General features: G+C 39.3%; 2 protein-coding genes across 5 annotated transcripts; both read left to right on the top strand.

Moving 5' to 3' along the window:
- The first annotated feature begins 4,069 nt into the window (after positions 1–4,069).
- Positions 4,070–7,859, top strand: LOC306994007 (uncharacterized protein). 4 transcript variants are annotated; one of them, XM_079604279.1, is made up of 7 exons: positions 4,070–4,147; positions 4,215–4,262; positions 4,403–4,587; positions 5,359–5,513; positions 5,705–6,168; positions 7,236–7,441; positions 7,530–7,859. In XM_079604279.1, exons 2-7 carry the CDS (start codon positions 4,247–4,249, stop codon positions 7,734–7,736), a joined length of 1,233 nt encoding a protein of 410 aa, XP_079460405.1. In that variant the 5' UTR covers positions 4,070–4,147; positions 4,215–4,246; the 3' UTR covers positions 7,737–7,859. The 4 variants fall into 4 exon arrangements, with proteins under 4 accessions (XP_079460405.1, XP_079460404.1, XP_079460407.1 ...); XM_079604278.1 differs by having other exon boundaries at positions 4,085–4,147; positions 4,199–4,262; XM_079604281.1 differs by having other exon boundaries at positions 4,118–4,147; positions 4,670–5,513.
- A 7,618-nt stretch (positions 7,860–15,477) lies between these two features.
- LOC306993918 (uncharacterized protein) lies at positions 15,478–19,357 on the top strand. Its single transcript, XM_079604132.1, has 7 exons — positions 15,478–15,612; positions 15,680–15,727; positions 15,857–16,041; positions 17,321–17,475; positions 17,624–18,087; positions 18,189–18,394; positions 18,483–19,357. The coding sequence occupies exons 2-7, from the start codon at positions 15,712–15,714 to the stop codon at positions 18,687–18,689; spliced, it is 1,233 nt and encodes a 410-aa protein (XP_079460258.1). The 5' UTR covers positions 15,478–15,612; positions 15,680–15,711; the 3' UTR covers positions 18,690–19,357.
- Positions 19,358–19,878: the final 521 nt, after the last annotated feature.

Here is a 19,878-nt window from a genome sequence, read left to right as displayed (position 1 = left end):
GACAATGGCTCACCAGTACTTATTTCAAATTCTCATCCACAGACGACTGGTTTTGGGCATTTTTACTGCGTGATAAATAGCCTACAAACAGTACCACACACTGGTTCATATGTGCATAGTCTCCAAATTATGACCAGAATTGGATAAATATTAAGTTTAAAAAAACAAATAAAGAACCAATATAGGAGAATGGTTAAGCGACAACAGCGGGAAACTTCTGATTTTAATCTTTTAACTTATAAACGCGCACATCAACACGATCATGTATCACATCACGATGTTTAGCGTTAATGTAAACTACAATACATTCAGATTCATCAATTGGAATGAATTCAGTCCGATTAAAACAAAAGTTGTGCATGTAAACATATTCAGTCTCTGCGGAGTTGCCAGTTATGGTGGTCTTTCCAGCTCTTAACGCTGCATGTGCTCTTGGATGGTTAGATACGTGATGGGCTAATGTAGAAAAAAAAATAACTTAAGGTCATTGCTCATTGGTCACATTCATTGGGATGAATATATTCTGGAAATCCTGCTTTTTTATTTGTCATTAAGGGAAATCATCTTGTCTCAGTTAAAATTTTTACTGGTAAATCATAAAGAATGTTTTTTTCCCCACCCTTTTGTTTTTATTGCATTGCAGTTTTTATTTTCAGGGGTGACAAATTGATAAGCTGACATGGTATTTATGACTGGATGTAACTTTTTATACTTTGCGGTAAAAATGGCTCTCGTACTGACTTTGTCCTATCAGTGTGGCTCTCATGCTTGGGTCTGTGTCAAGCTGAAAGGTTTTATGAACCTCCTTGACAAGTTCAGTAAAACTAGTTGAGTTGTATGGCTCTCGACAAGCCACCTTGACTTAACAATATTGTTGAAATGTCACCAGTGCTTCCCTCGGTTTGGAGGGCCATCATGCTGAGTACTTCACTCTTTAGAGCTCTGTTTAACTTTAGTGTGGTGAGATTAAAGGTCCAGGTGAGATTCCTTGACAAAGAGTGTTGTTAGGTCTCCTCTTGTTTAGAGAGCCGTCCTGCTGAGACTTCCGCTCCCCAGAGCTCCGCATGGTTAGATACCAGGTTTTGTTAATTAGGTCCCCTCTAGAGTGGCATCCTGCTGCTCTCGATGGAGCTCCTCCTTCTAGATAGGGGCACTAAGTCGCAGGGCTCCTGAGCTTCCATAGGTGCGTTAGAAGTAGTACTGGGCTTTCTATCATCCTTGAGAGTCGTCCTGCATTCCTTTGAGCCCCGCAGCTTAGTGATGTCATGTCGCAGGGCTCTCTGTGAGCCTCCTCGATAAATATATCTTTATTATAAAGGGGGATTAGACTTCCTCTCGTATTAGAGAGTCGTTCTACAAAGGCTTTCACTCCCCAGAACTCCACTTAGATAATGTTGCCAAGTGGTACGGCTCATAGTGAGTCTACTTGGTGGGGCTGTCTTTTTGTAAAATGGTGTAGTTAGGCCTCCTCTCATTCTAAAGAGTTATCCAGTTGAGGCGCCACTGTCTTGAGCTTTTCCTTACAGACAGTAGCATTGAGCTTTTTATGAGTGTCCTTGGCTGCGGTCCTTGGGGTAGAGTGTTTGTTAGGCTCTTTCTCGTTTGTTGAGGGTAGTTCTGCTGATGTCTCCGCTCCCCTGAGCTCCGCTTGGATAACTACTTGGATTGGCTATTTGGATAGTGTCAAGTAGCATGGCTCTCTGTGAAGCCCCCTTGATAGAGCTGTCCTGTCACTCTCTAAGGTGCTAGGACTCTTTTTGAACCTCCTTGGCTGCTGTCTCTAGAGTAGAGGGTAGCTAGGCTTCCTCTGGTTTCCGAGAGTCATTATACTGAGGTTTACGCTCCCTTGAGCTCTGCCGGGATAGCGATATCAAGTGACATGGTTCTCCTCAAGCCATGTGTACTTTTGTGTACTTTTGTGCAAGTATTAAGGCTCTTTGCAAGCCTCCATGATAAGTCTAGAGAGTTGGCTAGTCCTCCCCTCGTTAAGATGGTCATTATGTAGAGTACTTAGCTGCCCAGAGCTCCGCACAGTCTACAGTATCAGGTCGTCAGGTTTTCGGTGAGCCTCCTTTAGGTACAACTATGTTGAGTTTAGTACTCCACTCATTTTAGAGGGTGAGTATGCAGAGTGCCTTGCTCCCTAGAGCCTTTACGGCAATATTGTCTACATGAAGTTTGGAGGTCTGTAGCTATTGACTGAGAGACTGAGAGATTGAGAGAAGCAAAGTGTATGCATGTTGTGCACACGCTACATTATGGCCAAGCATGCGCCCTTAAAATAGCATCTGAATAACGCGCCACTGACTTTAGACTAGGTTTTTCCTGGTCTGTGGCGGAATAGTTTTCTGAAACTGCAAAATAGCACCCGGGAACGTTTGCGCCAGATCACGCCTCCTCTTTTCGCTGAACCGCCCACAGAGGGTGCAAAGGAAATTAGGAAGTTATAATTAATAATTTTTAGAATAAAACAGTCTTGAATAAAAAAATACATCTTTATTAATCTTAAATTCATATTTTTTCTACCAAAAACAAAAACAAATCATATATGTTAAATATAGAAATATGCAAGCAAAAACAATGCTTGTCTCCAAAACACTGCTTGCTTGCAGACAACTGGCCAATTCGCCAGGCCACTGGGAATTATCCCAGGGCTCCCGATGGCCAGTCCGGGCTTGCAAACCTAAGAATTTCACAAATGCACACACTTTGGGCAAAATCAAGAGTACAAATGGCAGCTTGTGAAGAGCAAATGCTGTTAAAACTGTTGCAGAAACACAAACAGATGTTCTTTTTTTTATGTTGTTTTCATATTTCAAAATGTTTTTGTTTTACGATGTAAAAAAGCTCTTTTTAACTGATTTTAACTGATTTGTTTACAGATCCTTTGAAACAGGAGACAAATGCTTTCATCCTTTAAAATGTTTTATCAGTCTGAATTGGTTCTTTGTTATTCAAAACTTCTGATGATCAATAACACAATCATAGCTAAAACATTTAAAATGTTGTACTTTCAACAGAGGGTGCAAAATAATTTAGGAAGTTATAATTAGCCTATATATATTACAATAAATCATTTGTTTTAATTTTAGAATTAAACATTTTAGAATAAAAAATGATCATATGTGTTAAATATAGAAATATGCAAGCAAAAACAATGCTTGTCCCCGAAACATTTTTAGTGGGTTACACTTTATTTTGATAGTCCACTTTAGACTTCTACTAACTATAAGTAACTTTTCAACTACCTGATCGACCTACTCTCATTAGAGTATTAGTAGACTGTAGTAAACTGTTAGGTTAGGTTTAGGTGTTAGGGTTCGGGTTAGGAGAATAAGTTAACTTGTAGTTGCCAAATTACTTCTAGTCAGTAGAATGTCTGTTGGGGGAGCATCAAAATAAAGTGTTAGCTGATATTAAGTCTTTTAATAATCTAATGACAGTTAGTTGACATGGAGTTGCAAAGTTACTTATAGTTAGTAGAATGTCTAAAGTGGACTATCGAAATAAAGGGTCTACCACACTGTGTGCTTACAGAAACTGGCCAACTCGCCAGCAGGTCCAGACTGGCCACCGGGAGCTCTGGGATGATTCCCGGTGGCCAGTCTGGACCTGCAAACCTAAGAATTTCACAAATGCACAAACCTTTCTTTGGGCAAAGTCTGATGTGCAATGGCAGCTTGTGAAGAGCAACTGCTGTTAAAACTGTGAGTCGTATGAATGTGATGCATGTTTTAAATGTATTTCACATAAACATACTGTTCTCATATGTGAAAACCAAATAATGCATCCTTTAAAATGGAATAAAACAGTTTGATTAATGTGATGGTACTCTACACAGACTGAGTTACAAGTAATGTAGAGTAAATTATTTCTTTAAAAGTAAAGGTAGAGTGCCAAGAATCTCCCTTAAATGAAAGGCAAATGCACTGCTTGGAATAAGAACTTTTGATTTCAACATTTTAGAAAGTTAATATTAATGATAACAGTTGCTGATAAAAGGGATGTTGAAAATACAAGTCTCATCCTGCCAGACCCCACAAGGCAAACCCCCAAAGTGGACAAACAATAAGGAGGTGCCATAGAGTATAAATTCCCCATGCTGACACAGTCAACTACATTGCTTAGAGGTTCATTCATCTTACAGGTAACTTTTACTGACCTCTCTCGTTTATTGTTGATTCTTATCTCATGATAGTGTTGTTGTTTTTCAGTGTTTTTCAGGTACTTCCTTTACAGACAAAAAATGTCAGAGAGCAAAGGTGGGTAATAACTTCTGAATTGTTTTTCACCGATAAAACGTAAACATCTCACTTTTTGTATGTTGTTAATAACCGTTAATAATTGACACACGTCTGCGCAACACCATCAATTTGTAACTTTCACATTTGTAATTCTACAGAAATTGAGGTCGCAAGTAGCCCTGACTTTGTCACGGAGCTTCTTCCATCTGCTCAGCGAACGGCTCTGCTCTACCATCTCTCTTATCTCTGTTTGGCTAAGTTCCCCAAGTTGGAGAGGGTTCTCAGAGAGCGTGCTGTTGAAACTCAGCTTCTCTTTGGGTCCTCTGAGGCTCTTCTGCTGAAGGTAAAGCCAATGTTCTTCAGCCAGTCATTGCACACCGCAGCCAATAACACTCTTAAAGACTCCAAAATGTGTGTTTTCACAGAAATTCCATAGAAGAACCATTTTTGGTTAACCAAAGAAACTTTCAGTGAACAGTTCTTAAAAGAGCCATGTGAAGAATATTATACAAATCCAAAGAACCTGCTACCACTAGAACCTTTTGTGCAAATAAAATTTATTTTGGATTTTAAGTGTTCTTCATGGAACCATAGATGCCAATAAAGAACCGTTATCTTTAAGAGTGTACCTGTCCAAGAGATGAGTGCATTGTTATACATATTGCACAAGACCTGTTTAACGTCATGGTTAACATTTCTAATGAGTCCAGCATTCTCTTCAACAAGAGAGATGGCAGTCATTAAATAATTTTAAATACTGGCAAGAAATCTGCATTGTTTAGAATGAATATTTAAATATGTGTTACATTCTATCTCTCAATTACACAACAATCACATAATAAAAATTATCAAGGAAGCTTCTGATCACAGAAATCTGCAATCCCTAAGTACATATCTGACGAGTTGGCCAATTTGTATGAATTTGTATGAATGACCTACCCATGACCACGCCCCTAAACCTAAATTACACATTTTTTTACGAATTGGGCAACAAAAGGATAAAAAACTGAACTTTCTGAGATATATTTCATTGATTGATTGATTTTGACTAGTTGTTTCCTATGTAAAGTATGAAATGTGGATCAACAATGTAAGCATTTCTGCTGTCTTTCAGTGTGCCGCCACAAGTAAAAACCTAGTTTCCACACTTCTGCCGGCGCTGAAGGTTGCTGTTGAAAAGGATAAAAGCATGTTGGCTATTAAGTCCCTTGAAAAAGCCAGAGCATGGATCACTGAAATTGTTAACAAAGTGGGACTGATGGTAGACAGGTAAAATGTTTTAGCATCAGAAAGTTTAGTAAGATTTGTTACATTTTCCATATCTGGAACACTTTCAATATGGCCACTGCCAAAAGTCCTCTGGATGAAACAGAACGTCATCATGTATATCAAGTGTAGCCTATATCATGAATATATACTGTGCTTTAGCTCATGACTAATCTGAGATCTGTTATCGCCAGATATGAGAAACACAACCGCAGTGTGGCTTCCTGCACCAGTGATGTAATTCTTGAAAAGGTTGAGACAGAGAAAAAAAAAGCACAAACCACTAAGGAGATAGAGGCCCTGGAGAAGGTGGTGAGAGATCTCGATGATCAACTGAAGAACAACAATGTGAAAATTGGACAAATTGAGGCAACGATTTCAAAGAAAAACCAAGAGTTGTATAATCATGTCAAAGAGTCTTCTAGCAAAAGTAACAGTCTGGGTATCTTCGCTTCCCTTGTACCATTTGTTGGACCCATTGTTAAATCAATTTATGGTGCTAAAACTGACCCTGAAGCAGCTGCGAAAACCCAGGTTCTGTCCAGCGAACTGACTCAACTCTCCATCGAGAAGTCAAGTCTGATGGGCAAGGAGTGGAGCATCCATGTCAGGATGACGGATATGCAGCTGAAGTTGGCAAGCATGAAAATAGAAAATGGTAAGATTATTGGTAACACTTTATAATAACTTTCATTAATAAATCATTAACAATCATTGCATAATGTCTTACAGATAATTAGTTAATATATATGCACATAGCTAGACATATGAGATAATGTGCCTGTCAATGTTTATTGAACTTATTACACATTACATAATGATTAACAGATTTGTTTTATGTACATCGAAATGCTGATATGTTATTAAACTTTTAATCAGCATGATCAATCACCTTTTTTTTATCTACAAATTTCTTGGTTTACTATGATTAAAAGCTTCATTGCTAAATTATTAAAAAAAACATTATATAATGATTAACAGATCATTAGTTCATATATATTCAAATAGATATAGAACATAGAAAAAGTAGTGATAATATGCTTGTTCATATTTAAATGATCTGTTAATCATTAAATTATCAGATGATTAATGATCAAATTTCATAAAACTTGAATTTTTTTAATTCATTTTTTAAATTAGTAATTTTAAGCACTTCACACACTATTCATGTAAACATATTATTCATTAACTCAGGACAGTCTGTAAAGGTCACACATTTGTTCTTCGTTTGTTGAGGAGCAACTACCTCCCAGAAGACCAAGGCTATCTGGACCAATAATCTAGTGAGATTTCAGCAATCACATAGAAGAAGAGGGAGTGTGCCTTTAGAAGAATCTTCACTACAAGACAAGGGCAGAATGCCACTCAAAATGCAAATTATTGGACAATACCAGTTTCTTTAGAAGTCACAAAATTATGGAAGAATACATTGAACATTCTATTTATTATTATATTATAATTGTGTGACTTCTATGGAGATTTCCACTATTTGCTCTTTTCTTCCTTTGATTTCTGCTCCAAGAAACAGGTCTCGTCCAATCATTTTCATTTGGAGTGGCATTCTGCACTTTTCTTCTAATGAAGATTCTTCTACAGGATTCATCTAAAGATGGACCAGATTCTTTCACTTAAAAGATCAATCGTGCTCAACACATTCCCTGATTAACAACAGAAGCCTCAGAGTGACCTCTCATTATTAATGTCTGCTTCATATTATTTCTAAAGGTTCAATACCCGACCCGGTCCATCTGAATGACGTCCAAAAATGCCTTTCCCGAATCCAAAACATTCTGATTCAGCTTCAGAAGTTCTGGGAATCAGTGAGTGTAATGCTGGAGGCTCTCAAAGACGAGACTTTTGCTAATGAAGACTTCATCGAGGAGAGTGATATGAAGGAGATCTTTCTGGACTCTATTAATTCAGCACAAGGGGTAACTTAGACATTGAGAAAATATTCAGTTATTTCACTGTGATTGCATTCTTTTTCCTGTGATTGATTTTGTACCTCAAATCTTTCAGCATTGGAAGGCCTTCGGTGAATCCTGTCTGACTGCAAAAAGCATCTTTAGCTTGCAGACTAAAGATGCGTATAAGTTCCTGGAGACCAGTCCATCTACACTGACACCAGAGCAATGGAAAAAAGAATATGAAACTGTCATAGAGGATCTGAACAAAATAAATCCTGATCCCTTCAATGCCAAAGCACCAGCTCCCATTGCTCAGTAATGTACAAACTTAAGAAGTCTTTACAGTATAAACAGAGTACAAGCCTATAATGATTCAGGCTTAGTGCTTTGAATAACACATTTGTTATTTATGATGCTGTTTTAATAAAACCTTTTTAAGTGAGCTCATTTGTCATATATGTTCTCTCGTGCCATTTCTCTGTTCCTTCTGTGATGAAATTGTTCTGGTTTTCAAAAATACAAACAGTATTAACAATATAAAAAGTGGGCAGTGTGTGGTGTGTGTTTGTATACAGAGGTTGTTCATCCAAATGCATATAATTAGAGTATAATTCTAAATCAATAAACGAAAGCATGAGAAACTAAGACTCACCACAAATAGCATAACACGGGCAACACCAAAGTATGAACAAGAGAACATGTGTGTATTAATACTTGTGGAAATGTAATGTCTTATTGCTTGACAGATCATTTATGATACTGCCCAATGACATGGTTCTATCCAAATTTTGCCCTCCATCTTAAAATGCAAGATGATCAGCGAAAGCTATTTTTTCAGCAAGCTCAGTTTTTGGACCAGAATTTCTAAAACCTTGCGTACCGCCATGGACACACCTAGGCAAAGCAATGACAGGAAACAAGAACAAGGGAAGAACCAAATAATCCGTTTCCATTTGTATATCAACCTTATTTTGCCACACTGAAGTAAGCTATTTTCTATGAATGTGCATGTGCGAGTCTTCCGATTTTTTTCCCCACCACAATGTGTAAATAACTAGAAGAATGACAAAGTGCAGTATATGGTAAAACTATTTGCGCTACAAACCGTGTATTTACAATTACAACAATACATTCAAATGACATGGTAAAAAAAATATGCTTGGATTGGTAAGGAGTTGGCAAGTATTTGACACGTACAAACTCCATGAACAAAGATGTAAGATGCAAACAGTGTCTTTCTTTATTGTGGTCCATTGGATAAATATGGCTTCCAATTAGCTTCCTGTGGTGTCTCATTCTATCAAGTTCACAGCACACAAATGTGAAGTCCATACCTTGAAGATACAGCACACACATTGTCCATTGTCCATATTGTAACGTCACTCTTTACCAATGAATCATGTTTTTAACATTATTAAGCTCAGTCCAAAACATAACAATCCAATAAGCACGGTCAGCATGATGAATCACGCATGAAGTGGCCAGGTGTAAACAGCCCTTAGAGATTCAGTTAACATTCACAAATTAATAAGCGCGATGATTCAGGGAGCAGGCTACACAGTGAGCTCTGAGAAAACGCTACTTAAGCTCCGCTGCTTTCTTCGACCCTCTCTGTGTCTGGTCCTGCGCTGTGCTCACTCAGTGTGCAGTGTGAGAGGGGGAGTGGCCAGTGGCTAGAGCGGCGGCTAAAGCGGCAAAAGCCAATGTGTGCTTCTTTTAACGATATATTTACTGATATCTTTTGCATTTCTAATCCAAACAACGTCAAACTTGGCACTGCACTTACTCGTGCCTGTAACAGGACACGTCAAGTTTGAAATCCATCGGACTAATGGTTCGAAAGATATGTGAATAACACACAGACAGAGAGACAGACGTTCCTGTAATTTATAGATAGATTACGGTGAAATATATACATGTATTAAATGCATTATTAAAAGCTACACTAGCATTTCTATTAATTTCAATGCAATTCTACTCCTTGAAATTCTTGTTTTGTACCTGAATTCAAATGGATTACAATTACAAGTTTATCATCGATTCCTTTCTTTTGATTATATTAGCTTATTTTGAGAGTTTTAAAAAGAAGACAATAAGAGAAAAGTCAGAAGAACAATTGACTTTGCCCTCTGCAGAAGAGAAGGTAATTTACATGTTGTAGATTTACTAACAATGAACATTTGACCTTTCTATCTGTTGGATCTAACTATTTGTCTGTGAGAAAACTGAGTGGGTGTTTTTTTAGAAATGTAATAATTGGATTGCTCTCTGCCAGCGGTTCCTGTACAGGCCTGTTGATGGCACTTGATTTAACCTAAAAATTTCACAATTGCACAAACATGCCTTGCTTTAGGCTAAGTCAAGAGTACATAAACAGCTTTAGTAAAAGTGGCCAGAATAGGGGTTCAACCCATAACACCTATGTTATTTTGCAATTAAAGGCTGTAATGAGGCCCTCTACTGGTCCAGGCATTAACCACTGAGATCTGTCCATCACCCTCATCTGTCAAATTATTTTCATTCACAGCCACTATATCTGTGCCACCTACTGTGCTGGAGTATAATGGGGATTGCAAAGTGAGCCAGTGCGTCCATGACTTGGTCAGGGAATACCACAGTGGGCGTATTCCTGGGAGGCGAACAATCCTACCACGGCTGAGGATGCAATGTGCCCCGGGAACCTCTGGAAACATTTGAGAGAAACCACTGTTTGTGCCTGAACAGATTCAAGCAGCTGAGCACATGATCGTCTGAAATACATGGTGTCATGGCGACGAGTCCTCTCTAAACCGAGAAAAGAGATGCTCTGCACAGGGGAAAGCTTCCTCTTCTCCCAGTTGACCTGAAGTCCCAATCAGGCTCTGTGCTGAACAACCAGGTCCCAGTGCATGCATACCAACTCCCGAGAGGAAGCTAGAAATAGCCAGTTGTCGAGGCAGTTGTCGAGTATGCGAATGCCCACATCCCTTAACGGGGCAAGAGTTGCCTCTACAACTTATGTGACGACGTGAGGAGACAGGGACAACCAAAAATTAGGAACTTGTGCTAGTATGCCTGTCACTTGAAGGCAAACCCCAGAAATGGTCTGTGCTGAGGAAGAATTGAGACATGAAAGTACACGTCCTTCAGGTATATTGCAGAAAACCAATCTTTGAGTTTGATACACGTGAGCATGTGTCTGTGTGTAATAATCTAAGTTATGGCTGTAAAACCCCTTCAGTTGTGTCTGAAGGTGTTGCAGTGACAAGGGCCCTGAACTTTAGGTATTTGGGCAAAAGGAAATTTCTCTTTTTTGACCATGAAAAATTCACTCCAATCTCCAAAGGGAGTAAGGCCCACCCCAAGTCCTGAAGCGAACAGGTCCGCAGCCTCTCCTTTCCTGGATCTCAGGGCCGCTTCAAAGCCTTATGCTGTGTTCACACCAAACGCGAATGGAGCGTCTGGAGCGCCTGGAGCATCTGGAGCGAGTGATTTCCATGTTAAGTCAATGTAAAGACGTGTATACGCGCGTCTGGAGGTCCTGCGGCGTGATAGACGTGTTTAGCGCAGCGCGGTGGATGCGAATTGAGCGTCTGGTGCGATGATTTTATTTGGTGCTTTTTGTGCATTCACGCGTTTGAAGCGAATTTGCGTCTGACGGCGAGTTGAAAAATCTGAACTTTGGCGTCTGTCTGTACTGCGTTTACCAATCAGGAGCTTGCTTGCTGCTGTCACGTGGTGAAGTGACGTGATAAACTCCCACCTGTAGTTGTGTCCTGAAGGGTGATCCTCGCTTCGATGAGGGACAACAGGTCATCAACTGGGTGTGGGACAGGCGGAAGTACCGCTGAAAGCGGCAGTCATCCAGGCGCAGCTCCTGGAGCAAATCGTAAAACTCGCCAAACTGGGTACACCTACGGAGGGTCTGGTGGACCCAAGTACGGCGACAATGACCCCTACGCCGCTGTTTTGCTCTCCAGAGCAGAACATCGGTGATTGAACAATGAACAATGAACATTTGACCTTTCTATCTGTTGGATCTAACTATCTGTCTATTACGGCCCATGGCCTGTTTCTGTTCGCTCTCCTGCTCCTCCTCCTCTCTTTCAGGTCTAATTGGTGATACCTGGGAAGTCACTGTTAAATATGAGCTTCTCTGCTGTATTGCTCGCTCTTCCCGCTCTGGTCTGGTGGCTCGAGGCTCGAGGCTTGAGCGTGGCTCTGTTGGCTTATCCGGGTTCCGGGTTGCCCTCGCTCGGGACGCCAGGATTTCATATGGATAAGTTTACCTGAATTTATGTCTTTTATTTTGACACTCAACACTTGCGCACAGACATACAATACACCCCCGCACTCGCCTTACACTACTGACATTGACAGTCACACTCTGTTCTGTTGGTTCATTTTGTGTTAGTTATACAATAAATGTATGTTTGCACCGTTGACTCGTGGCATGGTCTCCTATCTATTGTTATGACATTGAGTCAGTCGTAACACTGTCTGTGAGAAAACTGAGTGGGTGTTGTTTAGATATGTAATCATTTGATTGTTCTCTGCCAATGTTTCCTGTACAAGCCTGTTGATGACACTTGATCTATCTCAACAAAACTTAGAATTTCACAATTGCACAAACCTTCCTTGCTTTAGGCAAAGTCAACAATGCATAAACAGCCGTAGTAAACAAGGCCAGGACATGTTCAACCTATAAACAACACCAATGGATGTTGCAATCAAAGACTGTAATAAGGCCCTCTACTGGTCCAGGCATGAGCCACGGAGGTCTGTCCATCTGTCAGATTCTTTTCATTCACAGCCACAGTATGTTCACCCAACACAACCCCATCTAGAGCCCCAGGTGCAAACAAAATAAATGTATCCACACTGTGCTGAAGTATGATGAGGACTGCAAACCATTCACTCCGGTAGCCTTTTGAGATGAAGACACACTCAAGGTTCTCGGCAGAAATAGTAAGCCATCCGGGTATGTCTCAGTAATGTTTCATGAATGCTAACAATTCAGACATACCTGTACTAATCTTTGTGGCTAATAAACACATTTTAAAATATATATATATATAAAAATCTAAAGAACCTGTTTCCACTATAAAGAACATTTTGAAAAGTTTCATGAATGTAAAAGTTTCTGTGTGGAACTACAGTGTAGGTGCCAATAAATAACCTATTTTTATTTTAGAGTGTACAAATGTTTGTCCAAGAGATGAGTGCATCATTACACAGATTGCAGAAGATCTGTTCACATCACGGTAAACTTTTCTAATGATTTTATCATTCTCTTCAACAAAAGAGATGGCCCTTAAGAAAATTATCCATGGTTTTATTATAGTAAAAGTGTAGTAACCATGTTTTGGATTATTACAATTTGTGTAACCACAGTTTTGACTACAAATACCATGGTTAAACTATGGATAGTTTAGCAAAATGTGTTGTTTACTTGTGTAACCCTTGTTCCCTTATGGAGGGAACAGATACATTGTGTCGAAACTGACACTAGGGGTCCCTCTTGGGATCCCCAAACAGCTCTGACATATTCAGAAAAGGCCAGGGAAATTGGCATGTGGAATTTGCATGTCTGGCCACGCCCCGTAGTTACGGGTATAAAACGTGGCCAGCACGTACCACACACTCATGTTTGTGCTCAGGAGCCAAAACAGCATCTCAACCACTTCAGCGGCAGTTCAAAGTTGTGGCAGAAGGGAACGAGGGTTAGACTAGTAACGTTCCCTTTCTGTTGGTCATTTACAGCGTTGTGTAAAAACCAACACTAGGGGTCCCTAAACTAAAAGCCACAACTACTGAACAAGCCTCTGCGTGCCAAACAGTTGCAACTCGCAACCTTCCAAAGCCCAGGGTAAATGACCTCAGTGTGCTGTTCTCAATGAACATTCTGCATTCAGTCTATCACCAAGTTGTAGTAGTGACCCCTTATGTTCAAAGTTGGGTATTGCCAGGGTGCGATTTGCCGGGGGGAATGTGTGGGATTTCCCCCTTTCTGGTCAATGTATCCCTGCCTCTGCTTAATTATTTTTATCCCCGGTGGGGATAAATTTATCCTCCCCTCAAAGTGATCATAGTGCTACTACACTAGTGGCGAGACGGATCACAAAACTTATCATGGATCCGTGGTTTGATTAAAGTCAATTTTATTTTAAAATGATTACTCACTCACTCTTGAGCGTCTGGCCTGAGTGATTTCAATGTTAAGTCAATGTAAAGACGCGTTTACGCGCGTCTAGAGGTCCTGTACTTCACATAGATGCATATTTAAGTTTATCTAAGTTTATGTCTTTTATTTTTACACTCAAAACTTGCACCCCCACACATTACATCCATGCATCTGCCCTACACTACTGATACTGACACTCACACCCCATTGTTGGTTCTGTTGTTTAAATTTGTGTTAGATACACGATAAACTTATGTTTTGCACCGTTTTCTTGTGACATGGTCTCCTATCTCTCTTGTTATGGCCCTGAGTCAGTCATAACATTACCCAAGACTTGAGACGAAACTGGTTCCAGGCAGAGATTATAAAATCTCACTAAGGTGTTGAGTGTAGCCCAACCCGTAGCTCTACAGATGTCTGCTAATGAAGCAGCGTTCACCAAACCAAATTGACCGCGCTAACTGGTGGAGTGAGCTCTCACTCCCAACGGGCACGGTATGCCGACTGATTTTAATGGTTTAAACAGATCTTTCTGTAAGGCTTGTAAGACCAAAGAAATACCCCAAGAGGAAATTAGGTAGGATCTTGATTCAATCTTCGTTGCACTTCTCAGGAACCTAATGATAAGGTCACACTTCCCCAAAGACCTGCAACCAACAGTGTCATGGTTTTCCACTATTGAGGCCACATACACTTTGGGGAAGAGTGAACACTGGCGCGGTTAGCTGCCGCTACTCTCCCCTTTTACTGTTTTGTAGTTAATTTGAACTGTCCTTGATTTTTTAACTGATGCACTCTGGCCTGCTTTTTAACTGATCCACTCTGGCTTGATCTCACACTGTTTTAACTGATCTACTCGTGTAGTTGTGTGGACTAGCTTAATTTACCTGTAATGTTACCACCGGGGCTCCCGCTCCCCACTTGGCTGCTTTCTTTGCCTGTTTGGCTTAACACCGGCGCCGGCAACAATGTGGATCAACAGGATGCTTGTATGGTTTGTGCTCTCCTGGACTACCCTGAGGTAATTGGCAGTGTCAGCATCTGCAAACTCAGACAAATGTAAGTACCAATCTTTTATACTGTGATTCACGAGTTCACACTTACGAATGATCAGAGAGTAAATGGTTATGCGTATTTGGCGTGCTGTCCGGGGGGAGGGCTCCGAGCTCGGAAATTGGGCCCGAACCCAGAGTACTCCCCCCGTTTCTGGTTAGGAAGATAGCCATGCAAGTGTGAGGAGATGGGGTAGTGGAGGGATGCTGAAAACTGTCGAGGAATAAGGGTGAGTTGACTGTGAATATTTATAGGTTTTACTCATGCTGATTGAGTGGATCTGTTGATTACTGATTGATGACAGCTGGTTGGAGTGACGTGATTGCTTGATCATTAGAACGTGATCCTCCCGAACCTTATTAATAAAACATCATGTGTTAGCACCTGATTGGTTAGAAGTGAAGTCATTCGTGACGCGCTGATTGAGTCTTCCTGATTGAGTCTAAAATATATTGTTTAAATTGTTACAGCCTTTAGTTGTTAAAGCATAAAATGCTTTAACAACTAAATTGATCGATTTATTCTTGAATTTAATCATTTGAATATTAATTACATAGTTAATGTTAAAATACAAAATAGAATTTTATTTGTTTTTTCTTTTATGATGTAATATTTATTTAACCAGGAAAATGTGACAACATTAAGTGTAACTGGGGTATGCTTTTACATTTGATTTATATAAACTGCCTTGTCATTTCAGAAAAACACTGCTCGCAATGAGTCTCCTTTTAAGGAAAGGAGATTAAAATAAGAATGTTTGATTTCATCATTTTAGACACCTGATATTAATAACAGCTCTGGTAAGAGGAATATTCAAGTCTCATTTTGCCCGACCACAGAGATCCCCCAAGGGTTACAATACAACATCTGGATCGTGTTAGTTGTACATGACGAACCATTTTAAGGAGGCGCCATAGAGTATAAATTCCCCATGCTGACACAGCTAACTACATTGATTAGAGGTTCATTCATCTTACAGGTAACTTTTACTGACCTCTCTCGTTTATTGTTGATTATTGTCTCTTGATAGTGTTGTTGTTTTTTAGTGTTTTCCAGGTACTTCCTTTACAGACAAAAAATGTCAGAGAGCAAAGGTGGGTAAAAATTCAGGAATTGTTTTTCACTGATAAAATGTAAACCTCTCACATTTTTTATGTTGTTAATAATTGACACAAGTCTGCGCAAAACTATCAAGTTTACCTATCACATTTGTAATTCTACAGAAATTGAGGTCGCGAGTAGCCCTGACTTTGTCACGGAGCTTCTTCCATCTGCTCAGCGTACGGCTCTGCTCTACCATCTCTCTTATCTCTGTTTGGCTAAGTTCCCCAAGTTGGAGAGGGTTCTCAGAGAGCGTGCTGTTGAAACTCAGCTTCTCTTTGGGTCCTCTGAGGCTCTTCTGCTGAAGGTAAAGCCAATGTTCTTCAGCCAATTCTGTTATTGCAAACCACATCCATTGACACTCTTAAAAAATAAAGACTCCAATTATGGATTTTCACAGCAATGCTATAGAATAACCATCTTTGGTTAACCAAAGATATTCAGTGAACAGTTCTTAAAAGAGTCATGTGAAGAGTATTTTTTTACAAATACTAGAGCCTTTTGTGCAATGAAAAAGTTCCATAGATTTTGAATATTCTTTTAGCATTTGAAATGTTCTTAATGGAACCATAGATGCCAATAAAGAACCGTTATCTTTAAGAGTTTACAACCGTCAGTCCAAGAGATGAGTGCATTGTTATACATTTTGCACAAGACCTGTTTACCTTAATTCTTAACATTTCTAATGTGTCCATCATTCTCTTCACCAAGAGAGATTGCAGTCATAAAATACTTTTAAACACTGTCAAGAAATCTGCAGTGTTAAGATTAATATTTAAATATGTGCTACACTTTATCTCTCCATTACACAACAACACCACAATAAAAATTATCATAATGAGAAAAGAGCGGTTAAAGCTTCAGATCACAGAATGTGGATATGTTTCCACCAGATCTGCAATTCGGCACTCTACTGAAGTTTATTTGTATATAGCGTTTTATACCATACAGATTCTGAGTAAAGGAAAGAATGAAACAGCGGAGCTCTAGAGCAAACCCACCTATTATGTAATCATCATGGATTAATGATAGTTTACCAGCCGACACACTTTTCATAAACTACCGAAAGGAACCTTCTGAGAACTGTCCATCTTAAGAGCACTTATTTCACTCTTGATTGGCACTTGAACTGGTCACGAGACACCAATAGGCTTGCCTGTGCTGGGTTACCTCCATTCCCCACTCCCCTCCCCTGTTGCAAGTCTTGTGGATTCATGTCGTAGAACTGATTATGTGCTAATGTTGCTGAGGTGTTTTTTTTTCCTGTTCCCAGACTGTACTCACAGGAGCATAGTCTGGGAGTTGCCTTTTTTTCCCTCACCTATCCTCATGTCATGCTGTATTATTTTCCTCAATCCTCTGTCTTCCTGTCTTGTCTACCCCATTGTCATATTGTATGTATGTTTGTGCATGGACAGGTTGATGGCTAATTTCACTGGTACTTGTGACTAAGTGACAATAAAAGCTTCTACTACTACTACTAATGTTTTGTATATTGATTGATTGATTTTGACAAAATAGTTTTCTATGTAAAGTATGAAACTCCATTGTGGATCAACAATGTAAGCATTTCTGCTGTCTTTCAGTGTGCGGCCACAAGTAAAAACCTATATTCTACGCTGCTGCCGGCCCTGAAGGTTGCCGTTGAAAAGGATAAAAGCATTTTGGCTATTAAGTCCCTTGAAAAAGCCAGAGCATGGATCACTGAAATTGTTGACAAAGTGGGACTGATGGTAGACAGGTAAAATGTTGCTAAAATGTGTATTTTAGCATTAGAAAGTGTAGTAAGATTTGTTGAATTTACTATATCTGGAACACATTTCTCACTGTAAATCAGGAACATTTAATTTGCTATAGCTCACGATAAATATGAAATATGTCATCGCCAGATATGAGAAACACAACCACAGTGTGGCTTCCTGCACCAGTGATGTCATTCTTGAAAAGGCTGAGACAGAAAAAAAAAAAGAACAAAGTTCTCTGGAAATGATTGAACATGAAAAGGTGGTGAGAGATCTGGAAGAGCAACTGAAGAAAAACAATGCGAAAATTGGACAAATTGAGGCAACGATTAAACAGAAAAACCAAGAGCTGTATAATCATGTCAAAGAGACTTCTAGAAAAAAAGATGACGGGGGTTTCTTCTCTGCCCTTGTACCATTTGTTGGAGCCATTGTTAAATTATTTGAAAATACTGACAATGACTCTGAAGCAGCTGCGAAAACCCAAGTCCTGTCTAGCGAATTGACTCAACTCTCCATTGAGAAGTCAAGTCTGATGGGCAAGGAGTGGAGCATCCATGTCAGGATGACGGATATGCAGCTGAAGTTGGCATGCATGAAAATAGAAAATGGTAAAGGAGTTTCCAATCCTGCTCAACACATTCCCTGATTAACACCAGAAGCCTCAGAGTGACCTCTCATTATTAATGTCTGCTTCATATTATTTCTAAAGGTTCAATACCCGACCCGGTCCATCTGAATGACGTCCAAAAATGCCTTTCCCGAATCCAAAACATTCTGATTCAGCTTCAGAAGTTCTGGGAATCAGTGGGTGTAATGCTGGAGGCTCTCAAAGACGAGACTTTTGCTAATGAACACTTCATCGAGGAGATTGATATGAAGGAGATCTTTCTGGACTCTATTAATTCAGCACAAGGGGTAACTTAGACATTGAGAAAATATTCAGTTTTTTCACCGTGATTGTATTCTTTTGTCTGTGATTGATTTTGTTCCTCAAATCTTTCAGCATTGGAAGGCCTTCGGTGAATCCTGTCTTCATGCAAAAAGCATCTTTAGCTTGCAGACTAAAGATGCGTATAAGTTCCTGGAGACCAGCCCATCTACACTGACACCAGAGCAATGGAAAAAAGAATATGACACTGTCATAGAGGATCTGAACAAAATAAATCCTGATCCTTTCAATCCCGAAGCACCAGCTCCCATTGCTCCGTAATGTACAAACTTAAGAAGTCTTTACAGTATAAACAGAGTACAAGCCTATAATGATTCAGGCTTACTGCTTTGAATAACACATTTGTTATTTTTGATGCTGTTTTAATAAAACCTTTAAAAAGGGAAATTTTTATTTTTATTTACACTGGAAACAAATAACCAGTGTCCCCATTTTATATCCACATTATTTGCAACGCTGAATAAGCTATTTTCTGTGAATGTGCGAGACTTACAAATCATTCGCCACAATATGTACATAACTAGAAGAACAATAAAAGTACATTTATTTGCGCTACAAACTAGTGTATTTATTATTATGACCATACATTAAAAAAATAACAATAATTTGTATATATTACGGAATAACAAGCCGTGTATAAAGCTAAAAATAACTGGAAGCGGATTTAATATGAATATACCAATACAATATGTTGATATCCACCATAATACAGATGGTAAATGGAGAAAGCCACATGATGGATTCAAGGTCATCACAAGTTGTTTTTCTAAGTAGAGACAAATATTAATAAGTGTCATAAACACAAATTCAAAGCTTGTATATGTAGCATGCACAGATCTGTTGTATATTCTTTGTAACAGTGTGTTTTGGGGAACACACAGAAACCTTTTTGCAAAAGCAACATCGAATTCAGTCCAGGCTAAAACAGTCTAGCAAAAAAAGTACAAAAATTAACAAAAAAGTGTGCATGTGAATTACAGATGTTTCAGCACATTGCTATCTTCAGTGCTCATATTACAACAAACATTAAAACCTTTCTTTGTAGATGATCAATTAGAGATATTCAGGTGGATTTAATTAGCTTCAAGAGAGTATAACAGTTAACATGCATGGCACAGAACACTACAAACAGTGTTGGGGTAACACATTACAAGTAATGCGAGTTGGGTAATCAGATTACGTAAAGTAGTGCATTACTTTTGAATTTACAACAAATTATCTAAATTACTTTTTCAAGCTAGTTACACAAGTTACTTTGATTTCACATTTATTTACTGACACCTCTCCTGCCCCTACATTGAGAGAAATCGGAAGTAATGCTGCCTATTTACGTGCTATTGGAAATGTCCTAATTTCCACTTCTGAAGTCGTGATTACAGGCGTGTTTGCATTCAAGTGCTTCGTTGATGGAAAGAACAGGAATCATGAAGGACACCAGAGGCCTATACCA

Source organism: Phoxinus phoxinus (assembly GCF_949152265.1).
Source record: "Phoxinus phoxinus genome assembly, chromosome: 25".
In the NCBI taxonomy this organism is placed as follows: domain Eukaryota; kingdom Metazoa; phylum Chordata; class Actinopteri; order Cypriniformes; family Leuciscidae; genus Phoxinus; species Phoxinus phoxinus.
This window is presented reverse-complemented; position numbering and strand designations above follow the sequence as displayed.